This window comes from Silurus meridionalis, chromosome 3 (genome assembly GCF_014805685.1).
Source record: "Silurus meridionalis isolate SWU-2019-XX chromosome 3, ASM1480568v1, whole genome shotgun sequence".
NCBI classification, from domain to species: Eukaryota; Metazoa; Chordata; class Actinopteri; order Siluriformes; family Siluridae; genus Silurus; species Silurus meridionalis.
Window position 1 is genome coordinate 21281198 of NC_060886.1, and position 25897 is coordinate 21307094.

Consider the following 25897-nt stretch of genomic DNA (forward strand, 5'->3'; position numbering starts at 1 on the left):
ACACATAGCAAGCCAAAACTCTCCTCTGGGCTTAATTTTAAAAACCTATCTACTCCCTTCAGAGTGTGCACTATAAAGAGTATAGAACGATATAGTGTACGGTCGGTTGTAGTGCACTGCTATGGGCTTTATGGAAGTGGTTTAGGACGAATCCGTTTGAATAACGGGAGGTTGAGATTGGCGCTTCCTGCGGCTTCCTGTGCGCGGGAGCAGAGCGCTCGAGCGTGTGTGTGCGCTCGCGTGTGCGCGTGAGAGTGTACGTGAAAAAAAGCCTAGTCGTAAAAAAAAAAAAAAAAAAAAAAGATGTAAAAGATGGCGGAGCTACAGATGCTCCTGGAGGAAGAAATTCCTGCTGGACGGAGAGCTTTACTGGACAGTTTCACCAACCTCGACCGAGTCGCCGAATACTGCGAAAGTAATTACGTTCAGGTAAAGCTTTAATTAAGTGCTATTTTTGTAAAAGTCGCTTTAGCAGAGTGTTAATTAGCAGCTAGCCGATTAGCACCGAGCTAACCGACTGATTTATAACGGCTGCTTGTTCACTGGAATGAAGTCGCGCTTTCCCAAATCTGCTCCTCCAGGCTTTCTGTCCTGCACGCTGAAATGTTGTTACTACCCTAGAAATGTCTGTTTTGCCTTTAAAAACGGCGTGCTGAATAAACCCAGGGGTGTTATAACAAGAACAAAAACCCCACAGTGTTGTACAAGCTCCGGGACAGGACTGGGAGAAACTGTAGTATCTCTCTGTCCCACACGGCGCAGGACAGCAAACTGTTGTCACCAGAAAACTTTAAAAGTTACCCAACTATGACCGTATGTAAAAACACAGTGTTTAAGTACAACAACTGGCTTGCTGTTTCCTAGTTATTGTTTTAAATTACATAATAAACAAATGAGTGACTTATTCAAAACCCGGATTTGCAGTGGTTCTCAGGGGCGCTCCGAAATCTCAGACCAGCATTATATCAAACTCAACATACAAAATTTTATCTGCTCTGTACCTGCTATTTTGATTGATTTTGATCCAAACCTCTATAAATTGAAACAATGCCAATATTGCGGGCCTTTACCTAATATGTTGTTCAGCTGAAGAAATTTCAGTATAATATAATGCTTCCTTTCATATATAAATAACAAGCTTCATGTTTCCCTGCTATTTGAATTAGTTTGATCCAACCCTGTATAATTCAAAATAATTTTAATATGATCTCAATATGTAGTTTAATTAATTAAATATTAGTAATAAAATGCTCCAAAAAACAGCCAGAATGTTAGTGAAATGTTTAAATAATAATTGTTGGCATGCAAAATGTTATAATCTCATTTTTCACAAGGAACTATTAAGATGAATATGGCCATCATGTTGTCATTTTATGTCAGAAAAGCAAGGACATCTAATTAAAAAGCTTAAGGTTTGTTTTAGAATATGTAAGTTTGTTTTGTCCCAGTAGATTTGCCACTGAAAAGCTTCTTGTTTGTAAAGTCTTTTTAAAGTCTTTGTAAAGAGTAGACACATTTCATTTTCCTATATGTAGTTGATTTATACAGTGTTTTTTTATTTTGCTGTAAATTACTGCAAGTCTTAATCTCAAGATTAAAAATGCAATGTGATGTTTCTCTATATTTGATTACTTTTAAATACTATATGCTTTTACCTAATGTGTTGTTTAAGTAAACTAGTTCAGTGATAAAATGGTTCAGTAAACAGCCAGAATATCTGTGTATAAAAAAAAAAAAAAAAAAAAAGAGCTGTGTGTGTGCGCCATATGGCTGCCTAATCACAGATTTGTTGTGGTGTTGAGTTTGAGGAGTGATGTATCCTAGTTAAACAGCTAGGATATTTATTACTTCCCAATTGAAGTAATATAATTTTTGACCCAGGTTTTGAGTTGGCACACACCTTGAGTAGGCATAGCTGTGCAGGAAAGAAGACTTTTAACATAAACTTTATAATGTAATGTATTGTTTTAGTTGTTACTGTAAGTATGCTATGTTTTTGTAAATTTACAGTTTTTACCAGTTCGTTGTCATACTGAAACACATTGCATTCCATTTTTATAATATCATAATTGTTATGTTAGCATTGGGAGGATTCATTGTGTGCTCATTTTGTTTTTGTCATTCCTTCCTGATGCTGTGATGTTTTTAAGCTTTGCCTTGTTCCTCTGGTTTCTAAGAGATGAGGTAATACAAGCTGCACCGTGCTGTGCCCCCTGAGATTTGGTTTAGTTTTATTTTGTACTTCTGAGTTGTTCTTTTCTGCCATGCCATGATTTTATGTGCAAAAATGACAATAACTAGATTTGTATTTTTTGTCAACTTGTGCTGAGGATTTGCCATAAGTACATCGTAAAAAATCTGTATGGGGATTTTAATGCATTTAAGGGTGATCTTTTTTTTTTCTCCACTGATGGCAGATGCTTAAAAATAAGTTAAAATGAATGTCAATTGTTGGCAGCAAATTACTGTGTTTGTATATTTGTCATTACTGTTTGTAATGTCATGTAAAAAGACGAATATTTGTATATTAAAAGACGAAGGTTTGTATGCTAGCATTGGCTCCAGGCTGTAGAATTGCAGCAGAATTATAAAATAAAAATACAGTTTGTCAGATGTGGGTAACAGCTTGGCTGGTCATTGGCCTTTTGACCAATGTCTGTCCACAGTTTATTGAGGCATAAATATTGAGCTTGATTTTCAAATAAAGGTAATTAAAACTAGTTTCATATTTTGAAATTAAAGACAAATCAGCACCAAAAAAATCACCTGTGCAGTGCTGGACTCTGTCCTCTCAACTATACACATTATATTATACACAAATTTCATATCCCAAGGAATTTGTGATGTCCATGGGATATGTATGAAACTTTCATGGCTTGTTTTTATGCTCTTTGATGTGCTTGTATGTCCTCAGCCTCACCACTCTCCAAACTCTAGTGTCAAGCCTTCCTGGAAGAGTGGATTACTTTATAACTGGTGGACTAAATCTGAAATCGGGTGTTTAAAAAGCACATGTGGTTGTGATCGTTAGGTGTCTACAAACTATTACCGTAATGGTGCATCTCTAAAAAAGCAAATGAAGTTTATATAATTTCATATAATTAGAACATCTCTATTGAAGTGTGCAGTAAGAAGGACAGACTGGTTTAAGGTGGAGGTTGGATTGCATCAATGAGCACTTTCCTGTTTGCAGTAGTGATGGACAGGTTGACAGACGAGGTCAGACAGGAGTCTCCATGGACTATGATGTTTGCGGATGATATTTTTATTTTTTGTGAGAGTAGGGAGCAGGTTGAGAAGAGCCTGGAGAGATGGAGGTACACACTGGAGAGAAGGGGACTGAAAGTCAGTAGGATTAAAACAGAGTACATGTGTGTGAATGAGAGGGAGGGCAGTGAAGTGGTGCAGTTGCAGGGAGAAGAGGTGGAGAAGGTGGAGGAGTTCAGGTATCTGTGGTCAACAGTGCAAAGTAATGGAGGGTGTGTTAGAGAAGTGAAGAAAAGAGTGCAGGCAGGGTGGAGTGGGTGGAGAAGAGTGGCAGGAGTGATTTGTGATCGAAGAGTATCTAAAAAAAAAAAGGGAAAGGGAAAGGAAAAAAACTGGTGAGACCTGCGATGTTGTATAGTCTAGAGAAAGTGACATTGACTAAAAGACAGGCGGCAGAGCTGAAGATGTTGTTTTCATTGGGAGTGACGAGAATGGACAGGATTGGAAATAAGTTAATTAAAGGGACAGCGCATGTAGGACGTTTTGGAGAAAAGGTGAGGGAGGCGAAATTGAGATGGTTTGGACATGTGCAGAGGAGGGACATGGGGTATATCTGTAGAAGAATGCTGAAAATGGAGCTGGAGAGTAGGAAGAAAAGAGGAAGGCCAAGGAGGAGGGTCATGGATGTGGTGAGGGAAGACATGCAGGTAGTTGGTGTGAAAGAGGCAGATGTAGAGGACAGGGGGTAAGGAGACGGATTATCCGCTGTGGCGACCCCGAAAGAAGAACATTTCCAATGAAAGTGGTGCGTGTGCGTGTGTGTGTGTGTGATTTGTAGTGTTTTGATTACTCTCTGCCTGTCTATGACTTGTAATTTCCACTTGTCTACCCATTTCAGCATCACAGATGGCCATACCACTTCCCATTGACTTGTCTGTGTACGTGTGAGTCATGGAGTGCATCCTTGAGCTGTGTGTTGTAGAGTGATGTTCTTCAGCTCCAACTTAATGCAGCTGGATTTGGTTAGCTAGTGCTGAGTCTAGGGCCACAGGTAATTGGAACCATGTTTGACTACCCAGAGCAGTGTGTGGTTTGGTGAACTCTGAAAGGGCCTGTGAGTATCAGGCCTGTGAGTATCAGACGTGGTGTTTCGAGCTTGTTGATTTGGATCACTATAATGGAGACAGCAGGATATGTTTTTTTTTTTTTTTTTTTTTAAACACTATATAAGTGAAGTATTTCTTTTTTTTATATAAGTCTCTGATACACAAACTCTGTACAGCCCACTTTTTGTACACATGAAAAAGAGGACATAGATGAGAGGAACCATTGAAATGTTGCATATTGGCATGTTATAATGATTTCAAAAGATTTTTTTCCAGTGACATCAACACTTTTTATTAGCCTTCCTAAATATGGTTTGACTCATCCTTCGTGAAAGACATGACTTTGAGAAGTTTTTATATACCCTATATATAATTCACTAATTTGGGGACTTTTGTTAACTAAGGAGTCTACTGAAGAATATCCACTGTGCTCATCTAATGGATAATAAGCAGTAATGAGTGGTGTACTAATTCAGATGCAAGGTTTGACTAGAGCTGAAAGGATTATTATTATTTTGATTGATTTATTTTTTCCTTTTGACTGTATCAAGAAAAATGTCAGTAACAAATATAAAATAAAAGTGGAGTAACAAATATCTCTTTAATATCTTTAACCCAGTAGAGGTAAACATAGCTGGTCATCAAGAGTGTAATTTGATGTTCTATAATTTTATTGTTCTTTGTCTTAAATTGGTAACAAAGCATTTTGGTTAATGTTTATTGATTAAATATTTTATTAGAATCGATTTATCTGATTAGAAGTTTTGCTAATTATAACTATATAAAACCCTATTTCAGGTTATTTATGTGTAAAAGTGTACTTAAAAAATGCAAAGCCACATATTGAGTTTAACTATCTTTAATTTGGACATTTTATAAAGCTTATAGTGGCTGCTTGTTGAGGAGTACATTGGGGATTTCTCCTTTCAACAAATTCGCTCATGCTGGATTTTTTGTTTTTGTAAAAAATGTAATAAAACAGCATTTGCGTATGCAAGGTAAAGCAATTTGTGAAAATAAGCATTTGTATTGTTTTTAATAATTATTGCAGATGGTAAGTTGACAATCATGCTTATAAAAATCAATATAAAATATAATGTTTTGACAGTAAATAAAAAACACACATTTTGTACAGTTGTAAAGATATAAGCATCTAGAATATATGAATTTAATTTTGTATAATAATTAAATGATATATGCATAAATTAAATATACACACATTAAAAACAAGCATTTGAACATAGTAAAGCCACAGTAAATCATGTTTGAAAACAGGTAAATTAGCAGTTATAGTAGACTAATGCCATAAAGAGAGAAAGGAACGAAACACAGCAAGCTAATAAAAAAAGAAAAGAAAAAAGAAAAAATGTGCATTTGTGTACAAATGCATAAGCATTAGCTGAAAACCACAACAGTGACTAAAAATATCATCGTTTACTGCTGCTGTTATTTGCTGCTTTTACATTTAGTGTTTGTTCGCACCGTTTTAATTGAATCCATCACAATGTTGAGGCGAGTTGATTGCGCAACCTGCAAATCACGCCAAAACGGATCCAGTGGGACTGTCCAGAAGTTATCAAACAGTTTACACAATAACACTTAATTAAAGTGTAGCATTTTCACATGATGAGGATATACAGTTTTTTCCTGCTGCCAGTTGACCCTGTACTCTCCGCCATTTCGCAAGCAGCCGTGTTATCTACGCTAACTTTTAACTTGAGCAGACCGACTAATCGATAACAGCATTCATTTACAACGAAGCTCATTATCAATATACTTTGTTTAATAACTAAATATAATCCAGATGTGATGATTTGTCATACACTTTTCAGATTTTGATGGCTATTTATTTAGTTATTTTTTTGATTAAAACATTAAAAATACAATTGCAAAATTATACATTTTTTTTAAAAAGGTTATTTTTAGGTTTATTCATTTTTAAATTTTAAAGTTGTTTAATAGTTACTTTTTACTATTTGAAACAGTTTTCATCTGGATTTTTAGTACTATGGGTTTGTATCCTGTTTATTAAAAAAACATTGACAACAGCAGTTACAGATGTATTGCGCTACAGCTAGTATTTGCATAAGCCATGATTTAGTTGAACATGTGGTATTACGTTTGCGGTAATGACATTAAGAAGGCAGTGTACATTTTTCACCTAATTGCTTGTTCCCTAAGCAACTCTGTTTAAGAACATTTAGTGCTCAAAGCCATGATGTAGTCATGACAGAAAATATGCACTGTGAAGCATTATAATTACGGTATGTACTGCAAAGTGTTATTTTAGCATTGTGTAATCACAAAATAATTGTGTTTTTCCCACTGATTGATTCAAGTTTTTATTTGATTTCTGCTTTTTAACAGTGCCTGTCATAAATTGGGGAACTCCTAGTCTATTATCATTTAGAGACAGATGCATGTAATTTACCTTTCTTTAACAAAGATTTATTTTGACCAGACAAAGATAGTACAGATGGTAAACTGTGTATTTTTGTATTATTTTGCATATGAACAAAATTAGCCTGGATCTGTCTCAAAGACTCTAAAAGACAAGGTGTTTCCAAACTTTAAACAGGCACTGTATAATCTTGATTAATTTGCATGAAAGATCTGCTAGTACTCTGTGAAGGAGACAAATTGCACACAGTAAATTCTGTAATTTCAGCAGTTGTGCCACCTGAAGATTCATGCTCAGAATGATAGATGCTCAAAAGATTATTTCAGTATTTGCTGTATTTTCATTTATTTATGTTTTCAAGTTGTTCTGGCCCTAGTCACTGTTCATTGAGTTCTGTCCATGTGTAAATTATTATACTTTCATTATGCGCAATTGAACTATTTTTAGTTTAATTAACGAATGCAGCCCATTTAATACAGCATTTGAAAAAAAGTTTTATATATATATTATTAACAACGACCCCACAGGTATTGTTAGCCAACAGTGTACTGGTGGAAATTGGGCTACTATTGGCCAAAGAAGGAGAGGAGGAGTAGTTGGTTTGAAAGAGGCAGATGTAGAGGACAGGTGGGTATGGAGACTGATGATCCACTGTGGGGGCACATGTACATATTTTTTTATGTAGTGGGTCTTGTCATTTCTGGTGTTGGTGATATGTTGGCTTCAGCAAGGTTGGAAACGATTTTATATTTTGTGGAGGCATATTTGCGACAGCACATTGATATATAAACGATTGTTCGGTATGCTGTTTTTTTTTTTACCTTTGTGATGTTTATCATTGGGTTATTAAGAGGTGATTTCTGAGTGTCTCTATTGCTTGCAGTGCTCAGAATTACCACAGGCAAAACCTTCAATCTGAGCCTTTGTGCAGAGAAACAAAATGCCTTTGTTAATTAAACCCACCTTAAAAATGAAAAAACATTACAATACAATTTATGCTATAATAGATGTTCTTGATTTCCATTACTTTGTATGTTGATCTGCTGTCATTCTTTCACAGCTGCACGGACATTGATTTGTAACAACCCTGTAAAACACATGAGTTAAATTGACTTTCTCATTGTGCACAGAGAAAGTAGGTTATGCAAATTGACTTTAGTGACACTCAGTCTTAGGTGTCTGGCAGAGAACTTGTGGTCCCTTCAGTCTCTCACTTGGAAATGTTCGTGTCAATTTAGTTGGTTTAACTTTATTGGTTTAGTGAATAGAACATTGTATTAATCATTATATGTGTTTAGACTGGTGACTTTGGCAAGGTATCATTGTTTACTGAATGCAGTCCTTTTTACATGCGGAACGTAGTTAAAATCTGATTCCACTCAAGAACCTTTTAAGTGGCTGACCGCAAGATTGTTTAGTCTCCGCTTCTCACTTTGAGCACTTTTTTTTTTTTTTTTTTTTTACTATTATTATTATTATAAAACGTAAAAACATACACAATGCCAGTGGTATAAAAAAGAAACTAAAGTTAGCGCAATGTCACTGTGGCTACTCACTCTGAACCGGAATTAAGATTTGTTTTGCGCATGCATGAAAACTCAAAGAAATCCATAGCGCTAGTGTTAGTTGCTAACCAAGATGTGGCTAGCAGTTAACGCTAGTGCTACAGATTCTTTAGAATTTTATGTCCAGCTTCAAGAATTTCTCTTAAAAGGAGAAAACCATGATAATTCCACATAATGAGGGAGTGAATGAATAAAGGATGGAAGGAATGAAGACATTTGTTAAAGTATGCTGAAATACATTAAAGAGTTGAGTAGATCATATCTTTGGAAAATTAAATATTAAATGTAAAACGCACACACACACACACCTCTGCATTACCCAAATAGAGTCTATAAAATGTAAACTAATTAAATTTTTCTAAAATTGTATTTAATCAATTTAATGTGTTGCAATTTAATTGTTCACTCAATTTAATCAATATAATACAATGTGTATTTAATTTATTTGATTTATTTAATTTATTTTTACAAAATATTATTTCATATAAGATTTAACCAAGCAGGCATTTTATTTGTTGATGTTAATAATAATAAAATGTTAATAAAAAGAAAACTACAAGCAATTTTGTTCTGCATTTCGTCCCCCAAAACTGGGACACAAAATTGACAGTTAGGGATGTACCTCAGTTTGTATCATTACACCCCTCAAATCTGTGATGTACAGACCAAAAGTTTGGACACACCTTCTCATTCAAAGAGTTTTCTTTATTTTCATGACTATGAAAATTGTAGAGTCACACTGAAGGCATCAAAACTATGAATTAACACGTGGAATTATATACATAACAAAAAAGTGTGAAACAACTGAAAATATGTCATATTTGCCACCTATTGCTTAGATTACTGCTTTGCACACTCTTGGCATTCTCTTGATGCCTACTTTGAAGAACCTACAATATGACATATTTTCAGTTCACTTTTTTGGTATGTATATAATTCCACATGTTAATTCATAGTTTTGATGCCTTCAGTGTGACTCTACAATTTTCATAGTCATGAAAATAAAGAAAACTCTTTAAATGAGCAGGTGTGTCCAAACATTTGGTTTGTACTGTATATATAATATATATAAACTTTTGGTCTGTACTGTGTATATGTGTGTGTGTGTGTGTATATATATATATATATATATATATATATATATATATATATATATATATATATATATATATATATATATATATATATATATATATATATATATAAACTTTTGGTCTGTACTGTGTATATGTGTGTGTGTGTGTGTGTGTGTGTGTGTGTGTATATATATATATATATATATATATATATATATATATATATATATATATATATATATATATATATATATATAAACTTTTGGTCTGTACTGTGTGTGGAATCTGTAGAATTCTGAATCATCATTTGCAGCCGTCTTTTAACAGTCTCTCAAGCATTAAAATAAAATAAAAAGCATACAATGTTACCTATTTAAGAGTGCTTTTTAGGTATGAATATAGGGCAAATTAAATAAGATCTCTAGACAAAAGGCTACTATATATACAGTTACATAACATGCTGGGACAAGATAAACCAGGACCAGGCTGACTTATTTTATCTCTATGTCTCATAGCTTCCTAGTTTTAGAGTCAGGAGAGGAATGACTGAGAAAGATGTGACACTGAGACTGGGACAGGGGCAGAAAGGAAGCAGTATACAAAGGAAAACAGAAGTTTGAGATTAGCACAAAGGAAAGTAGAGGGTTAAGTGACTGGGGCATGAGCTAGAGTAGTGCTGTGCTGTCAGTATTTATAACTGTCTAGAATTCTGAAAAAGCCCTGGGTCACGGCCAAATACAAAAAGCTTTGCATGAGTGTATTGCTAGTTTTTAATAATATAATTCAATTTATATGAATAAATTTCAATTTAATAATCATTGAAATGCACAAGCTGTGAAGTCAGCATTTCAGTCTTCTATAAATGGCCATGTACTTCATAAGAGTAATGGGGTTCTGGTTTATCCAGACGTGCAGAATGCATTTTAGAGAATCAACTGAAAGATTTGACATTTCACTTTTTTCCAGGCTCTTGAGTCTGTTCCTTAGGTATATGTATATAAATGTATATCTTCTCACATATACATTGATTAGGCTGTATAAACCAAATTATCTTGTGTTCTTATCTTTTGTGTTTTTTTTTTTCCTATTGTGTCCAGCACGATCCAATCACACTCATGTGGACTGAAAATAATTATTTGACCCTGAATTAACCCAGCTGCAGAAAGTGAACCAAATATGTGCTTTTTTTGTGTTTACTGTTCTGTCTGGGTGGTCATTTGATAATGTTACATTTGTACTGTAATCTGTATTGTAATAGCAGTCAATGGGTTTTCGTATTGTCTTTGTGTAGGCGTGCAATGTAGGATCATTAAACCAGCAATAATCTTCTAGTGTGATAAGATAAGAGAAAATAAACCTTTATTCATCCCACAGTGGGGAAATTTCTCTGCAGCAGCAAAGAAAAATAAATGCAAATATATAAAAGAATAGATACATAATATAGTATACAGTTTATACACACAGCACAATGTATAAATACAAAAGAAGGAAATAAGAGACCACGAGTAAGTAGTTTCGCTAACAGACATTGCACCCAGGTAATATTGCACGGTTTAAAAATTTCTGTTATTGCACGTGTTGTTTAAAATACTTTGTTATTGTTATTATTTCAGTTAAACGGTAATAACAGTGTGTATTATGGTGACTGGTTTACTGGGAGCAGCCTTGATTGTAAAGTCTAATAGCAGCAGGGAGAAAAAAAACAGTGATTGATGGGTGTATGTGTATTTTGAAAACTTGTAGGAGACACTTGTGTTATTAGCCATTGAGACCCGACTGCTATCAAGTGTCTTTGTTTTGCTACCTCTTTCAGTCTTTCAAAAAATTATTTTGCAGCCTTTTGTTTTGATTTTAAAACATGGGCCCTCTGCAGGATGGTTTTGGAATATTTGTTTAAACTAAAATATTCCAGCATCTCTTTTGGTCTCGTTCTAACACAGATCTGTGTGTGGGTGAGTGTGTGTGGGGTGCCGCATTATTAACTGGCCATGCGCTACTGCTAGCTTTTAGCTGAATGTGCTGCACTGTTATGCTCATGTCAAGTAGAAACTTCAGCTCAGATTGGATTTCCTTTCAAAGAGTTGATGAACAGATAAGGCCTGTAAAACATTTTGCAAAATGTGTTCTTACTTGGCATTTTAGGATTCCTTAAATGGTGTTGCTGTAGACATAGTAAGCTTAGCCACACATAGACTTGCTGTTACTGTTTGTTCTCTATGGCTGTGAGTCAAGACCACCATAGAGATTCCTTTGTTTGTGCTCTCTGGTGCCCACTCTTCCACTGTTTGAGTGTTACTGTGCTATTGGTATAAAAGTTATGTCTGTTATTTAGAGTTATTTTGTGTGGCCATTCATCCAGCAAGACAAGAAAAAGCACTCCATAAGGTTGATCTGCTGTTAATGTGTAATAACAATCCTGCCTTATGAGGTTTTTAAATGTATTTGCTAGAGTTTTGGTTTATGTTCACACCAGGCATAATTTGGCTTAATAAGTATATAAATTAAAACTATTAAAAATATGTTCAGGAGTATTATAATGGAAATAATTTAAATGCGGTAAAGACAGAAAATTAAGCTGACTGACTGGAAAAATCTTAATTGATGTATTTTATTTCAATAACCTTTATTTTGTAGTATACATCATCTATAGGTGTGTGATCAAAATATTCATCAAAGCTATATTTAGCAGTCCATTTCTGCATGTATTTTGTTAATTACCATATACACCTTTAACATCTGAACCGTGATGATATTGTGATTTAACAAAACTTGCTTCTTAAGTCTCATATACATTTTAGCCGTTTTTTAATAGGGTTTGTTTGTCTCCTGCTCTTTCAACCACTTAAGGCTAAGCCAAAGCCTGATTATTTTTAAGGTCATTACCTGAGTTTCCTGCTGCTTTTTTCTGTGGTCAGTCTAGTTTAGCTTTGGGGAGTCCACTGCTGATGACCCCTTACACTCAATACCATGTAATTACTAGGGAGCCCTGCTGCCTTTACTTGTGTGTGTGTGTGTGTGTGTGTGTGTGTGTGTGTGTGTGTGTGTGTGTGTGTGTGTGTGTGTGTGTGTGTGTGAGAGAGTAGTCAGTAGTACCATTATTGCCATTCCTACAGATAAGAGGGCTCAGTACAATCTGTATTCATAGAGGAGTCTCATTGTATCCTTTACCTGATCAGAGCCCAGGCATATACATTTTGCCACTAGGATGACCTGGTTCATTTCCATTTAAAAGCCATGACCCTACCCTCACCTACTTCCCTCAGGTGATTCATTCACATCTGAATGAACCCACCACTGAATGGTGACTATATCATGCTTTTTTTGGTTTAATGAACGAGGTTTGTGGAAGCACAGCATGTGTGTACATTTGTAGTTCGGGTTTATCCAAGGATGGATTATGATTTCTTTTCAGCATGGTTTTAGCACATTAGAATGAATTGTGAGTAAAAAGCCAGTACAATGGTGTGACTCAGTGTTTATGGTTCTTGTTTGCTGGGTTGATCAGAATCTTTGGGAGTTATGACTGACCCTGTGCTGTGATCTCAAATGCCGACCCCAAAAAAGGATTTTGCTCTGTAGTTAATGGGTCTTTCTTCTCTTCACACAGTTAGGAATGTTTGCCAATGTTATCCCCAGTGCAGTGTAAGTGAATAGTTGATATCAGTATGTCAGCATGTAGCCTGGGAGAGGAACCAACACTCTGACCTATATGCTTCTCTGCTGCAGGGAAAAGAGACAAACATGCAGTAGGAGAGGCAAATATCGACCCTTGCATGCATAGTAATGCTTTTGTAAAATGTTGCTTACTTTTGAATTGGTTTAAATGTAAAATATAAAATGAAATTTTATTGTTTGTCACATTAACATCCACATTTTTTTATTTTATTTTAGTAAAAGCTTTACGTTTATTTACTATTATAGTTAATGGTGACCGATAAATCAGATATTAGATATGCCATGCTCCAAATTTGGTTTTGCTGAACCCTTTTACGTGTTTGTAATCATCAGGTATCAAATTCAGGCTATATATATATATATATATATATATATATATATATATATATATATATATATATATATATATATATATATATATATATATAAAAGCATCTTTTAATAAACATTTGAATAGTTTGTATAAATGTTTCTTATTTTTGTTTTGTTTCTTGTGTCATTAAATCAGTACTAAACAAATTATATTACATCATCTAACAATTATATCATATTTTTAGTATTTCCTAAAGTGGCCATGACAGAAAATTTTCTGCTTTACTGTCTAAATAAATCCAGAAGTCCAAATATACTTTCTTCCATTTGTAATAGTGCAGAATGTTTGAAAGACTCTTTTTTTTTTTTTTTTCTTTTCTTTTCTTTTTTTCCCCCCTTTATTCAGTCTCCTGATAAACACAGAGCACTAGAAGAAACAAAAAACTACACAACTCAGTCTCTGGCCAGCGTTGCCTACCTGATCAACACACTTGCTAATAATGTGCTGCAGATGCTGGATATTCAGGCTTCACAGCTACGCCGCATGGAGTCCTCCATCAACCACATTTCTCAGGTAAGTATTCTAACTGGATAGTTTTCTAGAAAGCACACTGTTATTATGAGGTAGTGTTGCTACAGCAATATCCAGGAATCACTCATGTCCTGAACGAGGGCCCCCCCCACAAAGATTTGTTTCACTTGTCCATTGCCGTTGTTCAAAAGCATGAAGCGCAACTGTAAAACAACCACAGAGACTAACCAATGGCAGCTTCAAATCATCCCTGTCGTCATGTTTCCGACATGATAGTCATTTTTGTAGGTGTTTGTAAGGTATATTATGCAAATGTACTGATGTGAATAGCCCTGCTATAGAGCATGACATTGCACGTTTATGATGTTTTATTTGGTTGAACACTGTTAGACCTGAAGCATCTCTGTCTCTTTATGCTGAAAATGATTGACTCATGATTAAAGAGCTTGACGAGCAGGCAACAGTAACAAATTCCCTCTGCTGTTTTTTTATATATAATCTGTCAACAGCATGCGATCTAGCAGTATTATAAAGTGCCATACTGCTGCTTCGCTAACACATTAATCAGCGTTATCTTTTCATCAGGCCTTTTTAACACAAGCTTTTTTGTGCATAGTGCTTCTACATAGCATTTCTGTTGAATAGAGACTGTGCATGTATTCTTAGATTATTGGTATTACAAGAAATTTTAAAACTTGTGTTGGGCAAATTTACTGCCTGTGTCTGTGCTATTTTGCTGCAATGAAAAAAGAAAAAGTTTGAAACTTTACATTTTTAAAGATTGTCTGTTTTTGTCATTAACAGACAGTGGATATACACAAGGAGAAGGTAGCAAGAAGGGAGATTGGCATCCTGACAACCAATAAAAACACCTCCCGTACTCACAAAATAATTGCTCCAGCCAATCCTGAGCGGCCGGTGCGTTACATAAGGAAACCTATCGACTACAATGTACTGGATGATATTGGCCATGGAGTAAAGGTACGATTACATGATCCAAAAATGCAGTTTTCTTCCTTAATAGATAACGGTGGAAAATTAATTAAAGTTTGAGTATATTTTCTAACTTACTGTGGTTGGTGTGTATTGCTGTTACTAACCAATGTTGTTGCATAACCAAGCGTCTAAACTGTCACTAACCTTTGCTTCTGTGCTTCCCCTGGCTTCTTTTTTCTGCTTCATTCTTGATTTAAGTGGTTGCTTAGGTTCAAGGTAAGGGCTTTATGTGGCGTGTTGTGAGCAGGTCAGCTGGTTTGGGGGAATAATCATTTCTTAAAATTGACTCATGGAAGTTTAACAATCAATTTTCTTCCCATTTTTTTCCCTCTGTATCTTATTTACCTCAATTATTTACCTCAAACCAAACTGAGATTTTTGTTTTCTTCTATGTAACAAGGGTGATCACAGTGAATCAAACTCCAAGAAATCAGTTCTTTACCATGAGTTATTAGCTTTTATTTTCTTGTCCACCTTTGCTTGATGTAAGTGTGAGCATGCATGTTGGTATTTCACGATTCATACACTGTGGTCCTTATGTGCCTGTTGCCCATATGTTAAGCTACCAAAGTGGCATAAGCTGCTTCCTGTCTCTGTGTGCCTAGATTATTATTTTCATGCCAACCCTCTGCCAATGGGAACTTTCACACTGATTTTTGGATTGGTGTCAGGAAAGTGGAGTGGCAAGAATGTGTGTGTGTGTGTGTGTGTGTGTGTGTGTGTGTGTGTGTGTGTGTGTGTGTGTGTGTGTGTGTGTGTCTCAGAGGTGGTTCAAGGATTTTTTTTTTCATGAGGAAGTGAGGGGGGAGTACAAGGTGGCCTTGTTGAGGTATTAACATGGTGGCCTAGCATAGGACATGTGGCTCAGGAAAACAAATCACAAAAAGCAGCAACAAAATTACAAACAGTAAAAATGTACCCTAAGGAATCTTTCTTGTGATGCAGTATCAATACATAATCAAGCTAAATGCAATATAAAAATCTATTGCTACATTGATGGATATTAAACTTTTAATATATTGCAACAATTATCTATTAATGTGTACAATATACAATACAATATTCATTTATTCAAATTAACAGAAGAAAGCTTAATACATTTGAGATTTGTCTTCTTGTTTGAGCATGCTGCATATTAATTTATGCAAGAAGTATAACTGGGCCTGAATTAAAGCAATTCTTTTTTTTTTAAAGCAAGACTTTTTTTTTTTTTTTCTTTTTATCTTTTCTACTGACTTTTTTTTATGTGGCCTATCGTGTGTGCTTGTTAATTTTAATGTATAGATATGAAAAGAAAACTTGTGGTTACAATAATGAGTATTTAAAATCGACTTCAATCTATGAGGTTTTTTAATGTTCAGTCTTACTGAAAAACCATTTAAAACCACTCAGATTCCCTCCTGCAGAACTGGCCTTGAAGTGTGCATTTGTGTTTGAATGTGTATGATGTACAACAAACCAGCCATAACATTATGGCCACTGATCAGGCATAATATTATGACACCAGCCTAATATTGTGTTGGTTTCTCTTTTGCTGAAAAAAAGTCCTGACCTGACAAAAAATAACAGCATTAAGTTCGTCAGCAGTTTGAGCTACAGCAGCTCGTCTGTTGGATCGGACCACACGGGCCAGCCTTCGCTCCCCATGTGCTACAGTGAGCCTCGGCCACCTATGACCCTGTTGCCGGTTCACCACTGTTCCTTCCTTGGACCACTTTTGATAGATACTGACTGCTGCAGTTTGGAAACAGGGGTCTAGCCGGTCGTCTAGCCATCCCAATTTGGCCCATGTCAAATATTTAAGCTTGCCCATTTTTCCTGTTTCTCACACATCAACTGGACAAAATGTTCTCTTTCTGCCTAATATACCCCACCCACTAACAGGTGCCATGATGATGAGATCATTAGTGTCATTCACTTCACCAGTCATAATGTTAACCTGATCGATGTGTGTTTGTTTATATATAATATATATATATAAATACACACCCCCACACACACACTCATTCACTATATATATGTATGTATAAATACTTATCCTATAATTTTATAATTTTGACTTTTATCTTTGTGTTTCAGGTTGGAAATCAGAGCATGAAAATGGGGGGTCTTCCTCGGACCACCCCTCCAACACAAAAACCGCCAAGTCCTCCAATGCCTGGAAAGGGAACCATAGGGTATGTACAGTACCTCAGTCAACCACCTCATATGTAGCACTTTGTTTGTAGGGACTAGCATTTTCAGTTTTTCTCAATAGTTTTCACCATGTTTATTGGATTGATGTGGGTTTATAGGTTTTAGGGTATTCTTCGCCTTAGAAAGCCTTTATTTTATTTTTATTTCATGTCATTAATTTATGAATTTTTATTCAATTTTTATTCTGACAGGAGACACTCTCCCTATAGAACACTGGAGCCAGTGCGTCCTCCTGTGGTTCCTAATGACTACGTCCCCAGCCCGACACGTAACATGGCACCTGGGCAGCAACAGAGTCCTGTGCGCACGGCATCACTGAACCAGAGGAACCGCACTTATAGGTACCAGTGCTGTCTGCCTTATGCCTCTTGTTCTAATTTGCCCACTCTCTCTCCTTTGTTTTCTGTTGACTAACTTGTGCATTGTGATTTCTCAAGGTTTCTTTAACCTTTATTTTGCTTTTAAACATATTCACCTGTTGCATTTAACTGTGTAAACTGGAAAGAATGTTGTATTAAGTCACAGATCAGAATATACATAGACTTCCATTATCAGAAAATTGACAGCGAAACTACTTGTGTTCTACAGGAATTTGGCTTCTATAAAAAAGCTTATCTGTAACTTTCTTTATTCCCCTTTTGTGTCTGCCTACTCCAAATTGTTTCTTTCTTTCAAAGCCTGAGATTTTTCTACCGTGTTTTAGTTTATGTAACTGTGCTCTACCAGCTCGGACTGTTAATAGGCCATCTGCTGTGTCCAACATAAATGCACTTCAGAAGGACACAATAGAGCATGTAGATAAAGGCTCGTTTGCATTTTTAATCACCTTTACAGGCTCGTTGTCATTAAAATGTTTACAATATGTTATTTTGTCAGTCATAAAGGCTGTCTGAACAATTCGTGATCTAAATTTTATATACATTTAAATTTTTTAAATAAATATAAATTGTATAGAGACTTGGAACACCTATAATAATTAATTGTAAAAATAAAAACAAAACATAATAATGAACTAAAATGATAACGAGGACTCAAGAACATAACGGAAAAAGTACCGTATTTTTCGGACTATAAGCCACTACTTTTTTTCCCACGTTTTGAACCCCACGGCTTAAACAACGAAGCTAATTTATGGATTTTTCCTGGGTTTTTCCTGGTTTCACAAATTTCAAGCCAAAAAACTGAGTGACATAACATTAGGCCAATGAAATTTCCGAACGGAAACGAAAAAACGCACCTCACCTGTGTTCTGAGCTGCACGACATTGGGAGAAAAAACTTCCATCGGTGGTGATTTTTAAACGCAACGATGCCAAAAGATAAACTCCTGAGAGAAATTGTTGTGAAAGGAATGAGGAAGACAGTGAACAATTACCTTCTTGGTAGGCTACTGTTTAGATACAAGCCGTTGTAACGCGTTGAGTCTGGGTGAAGGGAGAGCTCACTAACTCCAGTTGCAACAGTAATCATATAAGCACAGACAGCTTTCCAAAACTCGTGCTTTTTTATTTTTCTTGGCAACAGCGTTACGGGTTAGTCAGAGAAACTTAGAAATGAGCATCAGAAATAATAAGGACATATTCCTCGGTCATGCACACATGCAGTAATACCGGAAAAAATGCGGTGGCAGGCTATTCCCAAAATGCCGCTCTGCTCTTAAAGGAGCCGCAACATATTTCACCCGTTACACCATGTGACAGACACTGTCTTTCATTAAAGCCTGTGTAAAGTTCATTAGTTTTATTGTTATGTTTAAAATAAAAATCTTTGTCAAATTCAGTGGGTGCGGCTTATATATGAGTGTGCTTAATAGTCCGGAAATTACGGTACTATCAAGTTCATGGATACATTGATTGATATTGTCATTACTGTTGCCACGCAAGAGCGTTTTTTTTGCATGTTCTGTATGCATGTTAGCAAGTCTGTTTGTGTATGTACATTGTTACGGTTTTTGAATGCAGTCTATTGGAAAAGTCGATTTTGCTTATAAGCTCTTATGTTGTCTGTAGTGGAAGCAGTGGAGGCAGCAATCCCAGCAGTCACAGCAGTAGTCGAGAAAACAGTGGGAGTGGCAGTGTGGGTCTACCGATTGCTGTGCCCACTCCATCTCCCCCTAATGCATTTCCAGGTAAAGTTCTGTTTTGTTTATACACCCTGCTATTATATGTCTTATTTTTTTTAACTGCTTTTAGTTTCTCTACAGAACACTTACCTTTGAAATGTATTGGTCTGCAGACTCTAGTACTTGGTCGATTTTATTAACAGATTTATGCATGCATGTTCTTCTAGCTTGCTTTTTTTAATGTGTACCCTCTAGGTCGCAAAAAGTTAGCAATGTTTTACCTGATGTGTAACAATGTAACACCCCAAAACCAAAATACAGCCAGGGTTTCCCTTGGTTTGCTCATCTTTTCATCTTTGCTGTCTGTTTTTTGTTTTCCTCAATTCCAAATCCCCTGCAGCTGGTTCCACCAGCTGTTCCTCTGCTTCAATTAACTCCACCCAACCTTCTTCTGCTTGCTCCAAGTCTGCCCATACCCAGTCTTTAACCAACCTAACAGCTCCTGCTGAGCTTTCCCCTATGTTCCCCACTTCTGCTGAGATAGTAGCTGAACCACCTCCTTCCGTTCAACCCATTACTCCTGCTACGGCTACTGCCACCTTCTCTGCCTCTTCCTCATCTTCCTCCTCTACCTCCACTACCCCTGCGCCAGGTGAGTTTGCCCAACTAAGTCCTATCTCATGTAATTTTCCACCCTTGCCTGCCTGTGCTGTCTGAGACCACTAGCCTCTGAGAATGTCTTCTGATTACAGGGTCTTGTACAAAGAAATAACTTTTTTTTCCAGCTTCTTTTCATTTTGAATTCAGAATTATGGTTCTCATTAGACAGAAGTTTTTTTTCCTTTGTCCATGTGTCAGTGTTAAATCCACCTAGCCAAATCAGTCTGTTCAGTCATGAATTGGATTCCATGCCAACTTTGGTAACAAGGTACTGAGAGTCCTCAGAAAAGCATCTACTAAGCCAAATCTTATTCATCTCAATGTGAGCAATCAATTTTGCACCGACCTCTCTGAGTCTCTCTAGCTTCCTTTAATGGCCCATCTAAACACTTTTTATACAGGCATTTAAAACTTTATTTTTAACCACTATCTTTACACATACACTAAAGGCCTCGAGATTCAAAGACTTACTCAGTTCTTCAGGGTTATATGGTTCATGCTAACTACACAAGTTCTCTGATCCTAGCTTCATCCTGGTATTAATGTATGCATGTCTGTCTATCTTCTACTGGGTGTCGACTTAACCTTCTACTAACAGGCAATTACAGTAATTATTCTTTCACAGTTACAGTATTAATTTTTATTTAAAGGAAGGATTCCCACCCCTGGTCCCAACACTGTGGTATGTTTTTGTTCTCCTGTTCTTTGCTGTTGCTTACACAGGCACTGCTCCTCAGTTCTACAGTATGAACAGGCCTATTCCCAGACAGATTACTCCCCCTGTTGGTGGCTCTCTGCCTTACCGCCGCACACCCTCTGTCAGCAGCCAGTCTTCTATGCCTGCCAGTCAGCAGAACGGAGGACCATACTATAACCAGGGCCAAGGTAAGGGACTTCCACTCTAAAATAATCCATGGTACAGTGTGCTCTCTACTGGTCACTTCAGTTGGCACATGATCGTGTGAAAAGCCTTAGCTTCAGAAACATTACATCTTAACCTCTTCACTTATTCTCATCTGAGCTACATATAAGTATATGTTGTAGCATATTATATACATATATATGTATATAATATGCTACAACATACTCTTGCTGTAGATATTTGGTTAGTGTGTACTGTCTGTATGGTTGAGTTCCAGTTATTTCATACATGTTTGTCTCCACATTAAAATGACTACCTATTCTTTCTCCTGTCTTTCTTTGATCTTCACCTCTCATTCATCTGCTTTGGTTCATCACCCACCACACTCTGGCCCTTGCTCTGATTTACACACCTGCTCTGCCTTTTGTCTCTGTCTCTTTACTTCCTGTGTGGTGTGTGCTGAAGCCTCAGTGGCACCCCCTCCCCCCTCCATCCTGCAGATTACTCCTCAGCTCCCTCTCACGGGTTTCGTGGCTCGAGTTCAGGAGACCAGTAAGTGGTTTTGAGCTTCACTGTTGTGCAGATCTTCTTAAACTTTCCAACAGTGTAGCAAATTTTGTCTGCTTCCCAGAGATCGGTGTTGCTAATCTGTCTGTCAATAAGAAGAACATATGGTTAATACCTGGAGAACCTATGTTGGTGCATTAAAATGGTCATACCCGATACTACAATCTGCATGCGTGTCTATGTGCCTTCATAAAGAATGAAATGTATCTACAACAAATGCAGCTTTGTTGCACTTCTGTTACAACTATTCTTGTACCTCCTGCAAGGATAGGCTTGCATGGCATTTCTATTTTTAAAACACTTAGGATTAACTTTGGGCCTCAAGTTAACAATTTTTCTTCTTAGTTTCAGATGCACCTCCTCCACCTCCTCCTCAAGAGGAAAGTATGTTTCAAGAAGTGCAGCCTCCTCCTCCACCCCTGGAGGATTATGAAGAAGAGGAGCCCTCGGTGGTGGAATACAATGACCCGTACGCAGAGGAAGACCCACCTTGGGCTCCATGTGCTTACGTAGAAAAAGGTATTCAGCTCAGTTTTATTTAGATTATATATTTAAAAGGGCACTAAAACATTTATTTTTTGTACTTAAATATCTTAAAATTCCTACTACTGTGACTGGTAAAGGGAGAGAGTTAGCTGATATGATGGAGAGGAGAAAGGTAGATATGTTGTGTGTTCAGGAGACCAAAGCGAAAGGGAGTAAGGCCAGCAACATTGGAGGTGGATTTGAACTGTTCTTTCATGGTGTGGATGATCCTGAAGGAAGAGTACAGTAAGAGTGTAGTGGAGGTAAAGAAAGTTTCTAATAGTGATGAACATGAAGCTGGAAGTTGTAGGGGTGATGATAAATGTCATCAGTGCCAATGCCCTACAAGTGGTTTGTAAGATGGAGGAGAAGGAAAAATTCTGGAGTGAGTAAGATGAAGTAATGGAGAGTGTACATAGTAATAAACAATTGGTGACTGGGGAAGACTTTAATGACCATGTTGGTGAAAGAGACAGAGGTGATGAGGAGGTTATGGGTAGGTATGGCCTAAAGGAGAGGAATGTGGAAGGGCAGATGGTGGTAGATTTTGCTAAAAGGATGTAAATAGCAGTGGTGAACATTTTATTTTAAGAAGAAGGAGGATCATAGGGTGACGTATAAGAGTGGAGGAAGGTGCACACAGGTGGACTATGTTCTATGTAGGAGATGCAACCTGAAGAAGATTGGACACTGTAATGTGTTGGCAGGGGACAGTGTAGCTAGACGGCATCGGATGGTGGTCTGTAGGATGGTTTTGGAGGTGAAGAAGAAGAGGAGGAGAGTGAAGACTAAAAGATGAATAAGATGGTGGAAACTGAAGGAGGAAGACTGTAGTGTGAGATTCAGGGAAGAGGTCAGACAGGGGCTCAGTGGTGGTGAAGAGGTGCTGGATGATTGGGCAACTATTGCAGAAGTGATAAAGGAGACAGCTAGAAAGGTACTTGGTGTGACTTCTGTAAAGAGAAAGGAAGACAAAGAGACCTGGTGGTGGAATGAGGAAGTGCAGGAGGGCATAAGGAGAAAGAGGTTGGACATTTTGGAGACAAGGTGAGAGAGGCCCGATTGAGATGGTTTGGACATGTGCAGAGGAGGGACATGGGGTATATCGGTAGAAGAATGCTGAGGATGGAGCCACCAGGAAGGAGAAAAAGAGGAAGACCAAAGAGGAGGTTTATGAATGTGGTGAGGGAAGACATGCAGGTGGTTGGTTTGAAAGAGGCAGATGTAGAGGACAGGGGGGTATGAAGTTGTATGATCCGCTGTGGCGACCCCTAATTGGAGCAGCAGAAAGAAGATGTATTTAGAATATGATAGCCACTATAGTGTATATATACTTTAAATATTACAATATATATTCAGTATATACATGTTGTAACCTGTTCTTAAAAGTAATGTCAAGGTTTAAAGTGTCTTTCTTATAAGCAGTGCTGGGAATCCACTCCCCACTATCCATAAATTTAGCCATTCTGTAGCTTTTACATTTATATGTACATAAATCAGTTACTTTTCTTAATGACTGAATTTTTTTTGCCCCGAATTATGTCAGTGGTGGCAATCTATGACTACACACAGGACAAAGAGGATGAACTGTCATTCCAGGAAGGTGCAATCATCTATGTTATCAAGAAGAATGATGATGGTTGGTATGAGGGTGTGATGAACGGCTCTACTGGACTCTTCCCTGGTAACTACGTGGAGTCCATCATGCACTACACAGAATGAAGCTTGAACCAGTGCAGTCAGCACTAAAGCTAACACAAACACGGGTCTAACACACAAACAGACAGCTGTTACAGCAGATGGGTTAGATCAAATGTTCAAGCATGGTGTGATAGTCAATTGTGATAAGCGTAAACTTCTACAGTTGAGAAATTAAAATGGACAGTGTGGGCTTTTCACTACGGACAGAGGGGATGAAATGCAATAGAGTATAATAAAATATACTAACAATAAAATCCTGTTACACTAATGTTTGATGAAGGGTTTGGAGTACAACCACTATTTTGCGTGTTTGATTAAGAAGAAAAGATATGAAGTAGTTTTGCGATCAAAGAAGTTTCATATACTAAAGATGGCAGTGCTTTAAAAAAAAAAAAAAAGAAAAATCACTCTATTTTTGGTATTTCATTCACAGCATATTTTCTGAAAGTGTTATGAAGATAGTAGTAGGTTTTGCAGAAAGAAGTTGAAAAAGGGAATCACTACATACATATTCCGTAGGACAGCAGTTGACAATGTTATAATTAAAGCAGGGGACAGACAGGAGTTCATTAGGAGGTAAAATATATAAAATGTGTACAAATGGATTAAACAGGGACTGGTTATCTAATTGGATTTTGGCCTCCCATGTTCATATTTCAACCCAGGAAACAGAGGACTGTAGTTTCACAATTTGAACAGCATTTCATATGAAATGAAAATAATGGTTTATGCTCTTGGAATAACAATGAGTCCAGGTAGAAGCAAAGTTAAAATATTGGGAACAAATTATCCTAATTTGCAAAGTGCAGGTCTCCTAATGTAAACCCCCCGCTGTTATATTTTCGCCTACATTGGGCAGATACACAATGCATATCTCCTCAGCAAAATACACAGAAAAAAAAATCTGAAAGAAAAAAATATGCAGTATGTTGAAGTAAACCCCTTTTTTTTTTTTTTTTTATTGTATGTCTTATGTAGTGATGCTAACAAACTAGCCAAGTTGAGTTTTAATATGATGTGTAGTGCTACATAAATTGCATGCTCAATAAAACATCATATTTTAATTTAATACTCTTTTTCTTTTTACCTTTTAGTTTAATTATATAGTTTAGCAATAGTTTATGCTCTTGCTAAGAATTCCACAGTGTGAATTTGCAGTCGGGTGCCAAAAGTGTGTTTAAATAAATATATATATATATATATTTTGTGCCATATTGTGGTGTTGAAATGCTTCTATAATGCCTGATAATTCTGCTTATTATTACTTCCTCTGTACCACATTCACTTTCTAAAATGCTTTAGCTGATGTTCAGCTCTGGATTACAGCAGGGATGTGTAATTTTCCCCACAATATTTGTAAACAATTTTCAGATAGTTTACAAATTAGGAAAGGACCGAGTAAGAGCAAGGTTGAGGAGCAATAAAATGGCAGCACAGTTCAAATCCTTTTGAAGGGTTTGCAATAATGCAATAACGTGGTGAAATAATGTGTTTAAAGATGTTAATTTTGTATTTGCTCAGTATTGAAAGCACATAGTTTTGCAGATGAAATGAAAACGGTTTTGTTTGTGCAGGCAGCCATATTTATATTTAAGATGGGACCATTACTGTCTTAAAACCAAACACAGATGAATGAAAACCAAGACTGAGTTTAGTTTTGCTGTTTCTAGAGATTTTCAGAAATTATACATTTGTGCATTAACAAAAACAGTATATATATTTTTATTTCCATATGTGTGAGTGCAACTGTGCACACAGTGCAGCTGTTAGTATGCTGCATTTTTCTTTTACAGAGCTTATAGAGTGAATTAATTTGGTATTTGCATGCCGCTGTTCTGTGCATTTGTTCACATGTATGAGTAATAGTGTTGTTTTAAGGCCGTTGTCACTCTTATTAGCACAGCAGTCTGTCTGCTCTGAAGCTCAAACACTAACACAAGTGTGATAAATGTTACAAACAGCATTTAACACAAGCCTGTAAAATGGGACCACTTAATATTATAGCTCACTACTCGTGGCACCATCCAGACCAAAAAGAACAAACACAGATGGATAAAATATATCACAATAAAACCTTTCGCTCTGTTCATGTGTGGCTGTGTTTGTTTTCAACACTCTGCTTTTTGCCATCATATAATAATCTCAAAAGACTATTACATAATTACTGTTAAACATTTCCATTAGTGGTGGGTTGTCATTTCTGCTGGCATCAGAATCACTGGCAGGGTTAAAGAAATCTGCCTTGAGGCCTTCAGAATCAAAAGTGTGGGCATCTGTGGCTTCACATGCATTCCAATAAAGTTGTTGCTTTAACCAATCAGATTATGAGTTGGAGACACCTGGACACTATTCAGAGCTAGAAAACTGCATCTGCAGCAAACTGCACAGGCTCAACTGCACAATATATTCATGTGGATTTAATTTTTATTCCACAATGGCTGACAAAGTATAAGAA

The 25897-nt window shown here is 36.6% G+C and overlaps 1 protein-coding gene across 4 annotated transcripts; it reads left to right on the plus strand.

Annotated features, from left to right (window-relative positions):
• Window positions 1–21: 21 nt before the first annotated feature.
• abi2a (abl-interactor 2a) lies at window positions 22–25527 on the plus strand. Of its 4 annotated transcripts, XM_046845239.1 has the most exons (11): window positions 22–429; window positions 13749–13916; window positions 14679–14855; window positions 16950–17047; window positions 17258–17407; window positions 19075–19193; window positions 19528–19779; window positions 20511–20672; window positions 21115–21201; window positions 21562–21735; window positions 23288–25527. In XM_046845239.1, the coding sequence occupies exons 1-11, from the start codon at window positions 313–315 to the stop codon at window positions 23461–23463; spliced, it is 1680 nt and encodes a 559-aa protein (XP_046701195.1). In that variant the 5' UTR covers window positions 22–312; the 3' UTR covers window positions 23464–25527. The 4 variants fall into 4 exon arrangements, with proteins under 4 accessions (XP_046701195.1, XP_046701196.1, XP_046701197.1 ...); XM_046845240.1 differs by lacking the exon at window positions 21115–21201; XM_046845241.1 differs by lacking the exon at window positions 19528–19779 and having other exon boundaries at window positions 25–429.
• The last annotated feature ends 370 nt before the right edge of the window (window positions 25528–25897 follow it).

Coding starts and splice junctions, on each gene's coding strand:
- abi2a (XM_046845239.1), top strand. CDS start 313: ATGGCGGAGCTACAGATGCTCCTGGAGGAAGAAATTCCTGCTGGACGG. Junction 20,673..21,114: donor ATACTATAACCAGGGCCAAG/GTAAGGGACTTC, acceptor TGTGTGCTGAAG/CCTCAGTGGCACCCCCTCCC. Junction 21,202..21,561: donor GGCTCGAGTTCAGGAGACCA/GTAAGTGGTTTT, acceptor TTTTCTTCTTAG/TTTCAGATGCACCTCCTCCA.